The sequence below is a fragment of the Alligator sinensis genome, unplaced genomic scaffold, assembly GCF_000455745.1.
Source record: "Alligator sinensis unplaced genomic scaffold, ASM45574v1 scaffold215_3, whole genome shotgun sequence".
In the NCBI taxonomy this organism is placed as follows: domain Eukaryota; kingdom Metazoa; phylum Chordata; order Crocodylia; family Alligatoridae; genus Alligator; species Alligator sinensis.
In genome coordinates, this window is record NW_005842175.1 from 645,532 (window position 1) to 651,957 (window position 6,426).

Consider the following 6,426-nt stretch of genomic DNA (forward strand, 5'->3'; position numbering starts at 1 on the left):
ACCTAGAGGTTCTTTGTCCTGGAAGCCAAGCAGGAACAGTTGTGAGTTAGAGGCTAGGTAGACCTAGCGAGGTAAAATAGCAGTAGTCATGGAAAAGCAGGCCCCTGACAAACATAGCTTAGTAAAGCAAGGGGGCACCTAACATCTGTGGCTACAGCTGTAGCTACAGTTCTGGCTAGCAGGAAGTGCCACACAGCTGTTTTTTCTCTGTCTGGATTGGCAGCCAGATTCACCATCATGGCCAGAGTCTGAGGGTGGGAACGGCAGGGTCTAAACTCAATCCAGAGAGGAACGAGAAAATGTTTCCATCCCACATTCCCCACCCTCTTCTCCAGGAGTACAGCTGCCTGGTTAAGATTTGTTCGACTGAAGCACAGCCCTTACCGTGGTATACTCGAAGTAGTACAGGCAGTTATCAGTCAGGATGAACCAACGTCGCTTCCAGGTCTTCACCCGGCCTCCTAAGGGCAGCAAGGTCCAAACTGTTAAGTCTTGCATACACCATCACTCCCCACCTCACTTCAAGCACCCCTTGAAGATTAATCCTTGAAGACATAATGCTTCCTCCCCATACAGAAAGAAGGAATGTGAAGGTAGGCTAGGAGCTGGGCATAGCTCAGAACAGGTGGGAGGAGGGGTGCAGGGGGACACCATTTTTAACACACTTCTAAGCCGACAGTCTGCTAGAGCTGCAGGAAGGGGGATTCTAGCTACAGAGCAGGCAGCAGGTTTGAACACCAGGTGTCAGCCTCCTCCCACTGCAGCGGAAGGAAGGGCTACTGCTGCAGACATCCACGCTGATGCTTAGGAGACTCTAGGGGCCCTTTTGCAAGAGATTTTCAGGAGAAGAGAATTTAGAGAAATGCATAAAGTCATTGCTCTTACCCAGCTTAAGGAGCCAGCCCTCACGGCTTGGGTTAAAGAAAGTATGTGTGAGGTCATTCCCATCATCTTCTGGGATGGAAAATGGCTCATTCTTGATGCTCTCAAAGAGATTCTGCCCCACACATGGAAAAGAAGGGAGAGAGAATGCTAAAAAGCTGGCATAGGCTGTCTTACGTTGTTGCACTGACATGTGGACAAACAGAGGCCACCAGCTACATGATATTCCTTGATGTTCAAGTCAAGGATGAAAGGGGAGTGATCTGTCTCCTTTTAACACCCCAGCCCCAACCAGACCTTAGTAAAATAGACATGCATACCCTCCATTCTCAAGAAACAGTCCAGTAAGCAACTGTGTATAGACACATGTATGCACACACACACATGCACCACATGCATGCACCACACATGCATGCACCGCAAGCACAGCCTAAGAGGAACTCTCCTAAAAGCAATGAGTCAGGTACACACACAAGTTCACCCTTATAGGAATGATTCCTATATGCAAAAAAAATCAGGCTTCCCACATTCACCATATGCCCGTGTATACAATGTGCAGGGGACACTCCTGTAAGTCAACAATTGGCATGGCCACACACTTCTACCCCATCTTGCACATGCATAGGACATGTTTTGTGTGGAGGGATGCAATGAGAAGCCTAATCATACTTATGAGCTACCAGGAACACCCTGATCCCTTCCACGTATGTGATAGCAGCGTAATAGGGAGGGGGATTCCAGTTTCTCATTCTGGAAAGGGATTTCAGTTGTGCTACTGGGATCTGACATCATTCATTATGCAAACTCTTGACAAAAGGGCTCCTGTAACTTCCTCCAAATGGCCAAAGGGAAGTGACATGAGACAGCACAGCTAGGCCTGTAGATGTGCTGGGAGGCTGCTCTGATGTGCTGTAATTACAGCGCGTTGGAGCAAACTCAATTAATTGAGTTTGCCGGAGCATGCTAATTAGTTTGTTGTATTATATGTGCTACACCATCTGCACTCCCCCCCTTTCCAAAATCCTAGATCCTCCTATATACCCATGTTCTCCGTGAGCTGACAAATTCCAGTCTGAGAAGACAGTCATATACAAACCTGTATTGCAGTCAGAGGCCAGGCTCTACTTCGCTTATTTATACCAACACCTTACTCTGTCAATGCACAGAACACTAACTCTTACTCTATAGAATGTCTTATAGAAAGTAATGGAGATATTCATGGCAGAGATGCTGCTGTAGGTCAGTAAGGGTGTGAGAATGTGGACCAGGAAGAAAAGGACAACATCATACTCTTTTCCAAATGGGCTAAGTTCTGTACCCACATGAGATAAGTCAGTCTCTGCCCTGATCATATTACAAAGGCTGTGTTTTTTAAAGGGGGTGAAGGGAAATGTATCCATCTCTCTTGGAAAACTACTGGGAACCAGACACCTCACTCTTTTAGGCCTTTTGAAAGCCCAGCCCCACAAAGCATACAGGTAGGGACAGTCTCAGACACATGCACTACACAGGCATACACAAGCGTAATCTCCCTCACCCCTTTTCATAACCTGTCAGGCACACATTGACTTACATATATGCACAGGCCTCACAGATTCACTATGATGCTTGTGTGCTCTCTCTCTCACGTAATTTCTCTCTTATCCCCTCAGGCCTATGCTCTCCTGCTCTGCAGCATGCCTTCAGCAGCAAGCAGGCATTCATGGGCTCTCTCCTAGGCAGCAGCTCTCCCCCCTTTCTCATTTGTCCTGCAAACATGTTCAGTCCCTTCCTGGAGTAGCCATACTTGGCAAATAAAGGAAAATCCACCAACTATTCCTTCCTCAGTGGGTCTGTGGCTCACCTTGGGGCTAGTGGCCTTGAGGCTTTCTATGAGCTCAGCACCAGTGAGGAGGTGGGGAAAAAGCAGCACTCTGTCACCCTTAGGGATCAGGGGCTTCAGGAAGAGCCACCGAAATAGGGATGGTGCTTCATCCGATCCCTAGTACATCACAAAGAGAGGGCTTTACAATGACTTAATGAGGGTCTGATATTTCCCTCCACCCAGCACTAGGCAGCAGAAAGGCAGAAAGGGCCAGAGCACTTCTTACCTTAAGAAGCATCTCAGGCAAGTCCCCTCCATTGTCAATGCCTCGATTCATAGACACAAACCTCTCAAAGGGGGGTTTGTCCTTCACATTGGGGTTGTGCAGGCTGGTGTTCAGCATGATGATGGAGAAGGACAGCACATAGCAGGTGTCTGCCAATGAAGGAGAGAGACAGCACAAGAGGGTATGAGCAGGGCAGGGTCCACAACCCCAAACACCACATCCAGGCCAGGACAGCTACTCCAAACCCATCCAGGTTCCAGAAAAGGGAACTTGGATTCTATTCACTGTGGACAGGACCCGCCGCTCCATCCCTGGGCTCTCCCAATGTCTTATGACATGTCATATGAGGAGGAAGGATTGCCTATTTCTAGGTCTCCAGTTCTGAGTACTTGGATCCCATGGAGATCTTGAGAGGGTGCCCATTCTAATAACAGGTACTCAGAGCCTATTGAGGGCCAGCTCTGTGTGTGTGTAGAAAGGACAAAAGACCCAGAAGGAGGATATGACTATTTTTTAACTTCCTGATGTCATTTTTGGATTTTCTTGTTCTACAGAAGGGTAGAACAAGATGGTGGGAGGACAGTTACTGGGACACCACTAGTGTGTATGATACAACATGCACAAAACAGGGGCAGCTCCATCAGAATATAAATACACCGTGGACCCTAGGAGTGATGTGGACTTTTCCTGTACAGAGATGATAGATGGGGGTGGTCTTTCTAAAAGACAGAGCTGCTGTCTGGGCTTACACTCCTGATGGAGATAGACAGAGCTGACATTATCATGACCCTGCTACTAACAGCTTTCTATATGCAAATCATAACAGGCCTGCTGCTGTCAATGCACAGAACACTAAACTGATGAGATATTCAATACTGGCAGGGGTTAACACCTAAAGAGAGTGCATGATGGAGGCAAGAAGTGAAAGAAAGATCAGCAAGATGGAGGAGGGGAAGAAGGAATAGAACAAGAGGAAGGAGGAGAAGGGACTGGCAAGAGGAAAGAAGGCAGGAAAGAAAAATCAGAGACAGCAGTTGGCAGAGAGAGAAATTAAGATGACAGGAGGCAACTCCTCTTATCAAATGAAAAGCTAGAAAATCTGGGACTAGATCCACGGGTAGTGTAAAACTGTGGACTGCTCGTTTTCACAGAGCTGAGCTGATTTACACCAGCTGGGGATATGGCTCTGATTTCAGTAGCATTAGCTCCTCTGTTCTCTTAGGCTTAAGACAAGGCAGGGATAACAGGGAAGCAAGGCTAAAGCCCAGTACCTATGGTACAATAAAACCAGGGGAACCACCCATGCTATTCAAACACTGCCCTTTACATTTGGTGCATAGTAGAGCACAGCCCCTCACCTGTGCCCACCCTGGCCACCCCTTCCCTCCTTCATGGCTACCTGTTGATTGGAAAACACCCGGGTTACACTGGCAGTACCAGCTGGCAAAGGCCTCCATCATCCGGTCAATCTTTTGGGCCTCCCCAGGCAACCGGAAGCTCCACAGAAACTGCCTGCAAATGACACCAAGGCAGCAGACTGGTCACAGAGCAACCAGACAGGTAGGAACAAGCTTCATTTTCCATGGCCCCTCGACACAGGATCAGCAGCCCTTCTTCCATGGAAACTGGGGAGTCTTCCCACAACACAACACAACACAACACAACACAACACAACACAACACAACACAACACAACACCTTATGTGGAATAGAGGTCCCACTCCTCCCCAGTGAAGCGCAACATAGTACAATAAAACCTCACAGGAAATGTAAGAGCAACATGAAACCCTCCTGGGCACAAATTGCCCTCTTCATGACACACCATCCCTTCTCCCCTATCTCACCACACATGGTCCCCCAACACACCCATCTCTGGAAAAAGTGGCCTCTCTCTCTTACCACCCAGGTGCATCATGAAACACCCCAGTGGAAATGAAAGAGTAAGAGGCCCTTCTAAGACACAGAGGTTCCTCTTTCCTAACCCAGGGGGCTGTAGCCACGGCAAGATGCTCCCCTGGGAAATGCATATCACTTTCCCCAACACCCCACACAGGACTGACACGCTGCCCCTGGGAAACGGGCTCCCTTGTATTGCTGCTGTCAGACACCCATGTCTGAAAGCAGGTGGGTCCTCCCACAGCAGGCTATGGGAAGTTCCATCTCAGCTCTGGGCCACCCACCCAGTCCTGAGACATCTGGATTGTGTTGGTTTGTCTCTCTCTGCAAGCTGATGGGGCACAATGGCCATGGGACTGTAGAACCCACCCCACTCTCACCACATCGCTCTCTTTTTGGGCCCTCACTCACCTTAGCGCCTGCACCAGGTTCAGGTTGGCAAACTGGTGGCATTCCACAAAAGCCTGCAGGATCTGAATGTTCAATGAGTCCCTGGTAGAGAGAACAGGGCAGAATGAAGAGGTGGGAAGGAAAGATGGAGATGATGATTACGTTCTTTTATGATATACCCCAAGGAAATGACCCACAGCAGAGTTAGGTTTAGGCTCCTCCGTATTCTGACTTCCTTGGGTCATCTCATGCCATTCCCTCCAACAAAGTTCAGCCAGGACCCTTTTGCACTATTTTTATGTTGGGGGATTGCCTCAATATAATCCATAAATGGACCATACAGGCAGGGCATCTACCTGCCATGCAATGCCCCGGCATGTTCAGAGAAAACTACTACAAGCTGAGATCTCATCCATCTCATGTAGTCTGGATTTAACTAGGCAGGGCTCCCCCAGGGCAAGTACCAGCTTTATTTGTCCACATGATGGGTAACAATGATTCATTCATCTTAGAAGCTGATGGCTGAAATTGGGTCCCATGCTTAGTGCAGTCTAAGAGAGTTTAATGAGCAAGGCAGGACTCACCGCTCCCCCAGGTAATCCCCAATGGCTGTCTTGTTCAGGCCTTCTCCTTTGTAGAGGAACTTGGCAATATCCTGTAAGTCTGAGGACAGCACCTTATGCTCAATCAAGTAGTGGATCCCCTGGTGGAGGAGAGGCAACAGGTTGTGAGTAAGGCACCAACTCAAGGGAATAAGGGAAGGACAGCCCTGGGTGTCATCCCCCTGAGCTTTGCAGGCCTGTCTGCCAAATTCAGCTCTGCTGTAACTCCAGCTGCACATTTTCTCCCTCTCTGAACATAGGTGGGGAGCAGCACCCAGCCAGGTTCCCATCTTATTCCCTCCCCTCAACATCCCCCTCCCTCCGCTACCCTGGAGCTGAGCAATTCTGCAGGTCAGACTTGAGGAAAGGTCCCTTTTTGCCTGAAAGCTCATCTAAACCATATAGAAGGTCCAGTAAAAAATAGTATCCCCATGGTATTATGGCTACACCATCACTCCAACACTACCACAATGTTTCATTTAGTTATTTTGAAATTACTTTGACTCTTGTTTCAAAAGTCCATTTTTAATTCAAAGTCAACCCAATGGGGGGGTGGGGGAAGGGGGG

At 48.5% G+C, this 6,426-nt stretch overlaps 1 protein-coding gene across 1 annotated transcript in view; it reads right to left on the reverse strand.

Moving 5' to 3' along the window:
* CYTH4 (cytohesin 4) overlaps nucleotides 1-6,426 on the reverse strand; it is a 21,233-nt gene that overhangs the window by 2,944 nt on the left and 11,863 nt on the right. Inside the window, exons 5-11 of the mRNA XM_025206854.1 lie at nucleotides 5,842-5,960; nucleotides 5,279-5,359; nucleotides 4,372-4,484; nucleotides 2,973-3,121; nucleotides 886-997; nucleotides 385-461; nucleotides 13-63 (exon numbers count right to left, since the gene is read on the reverse strand). Coding sequence (XP_025062639.1) covers nucleotides 13-63; nucleotides 385-461; nucleotides 886-997; nucleotides 2,973-3,121; nucleotides 4,372-4,484; nucleotides 5,279-5,359; nucleotides 5,842-5,960 — 702 coding nt within the window. The remainder of the gene's footprint in view (nucleotides 1-12; nucleotides 64-384; nucleotides 462-885; nucleotides 998-2,972; nucleotides 3,122-4,371; nucleotides 4,485-5,278; nucleotides 5,360-5,841; nucleotides 5,961-6,426) is intronic.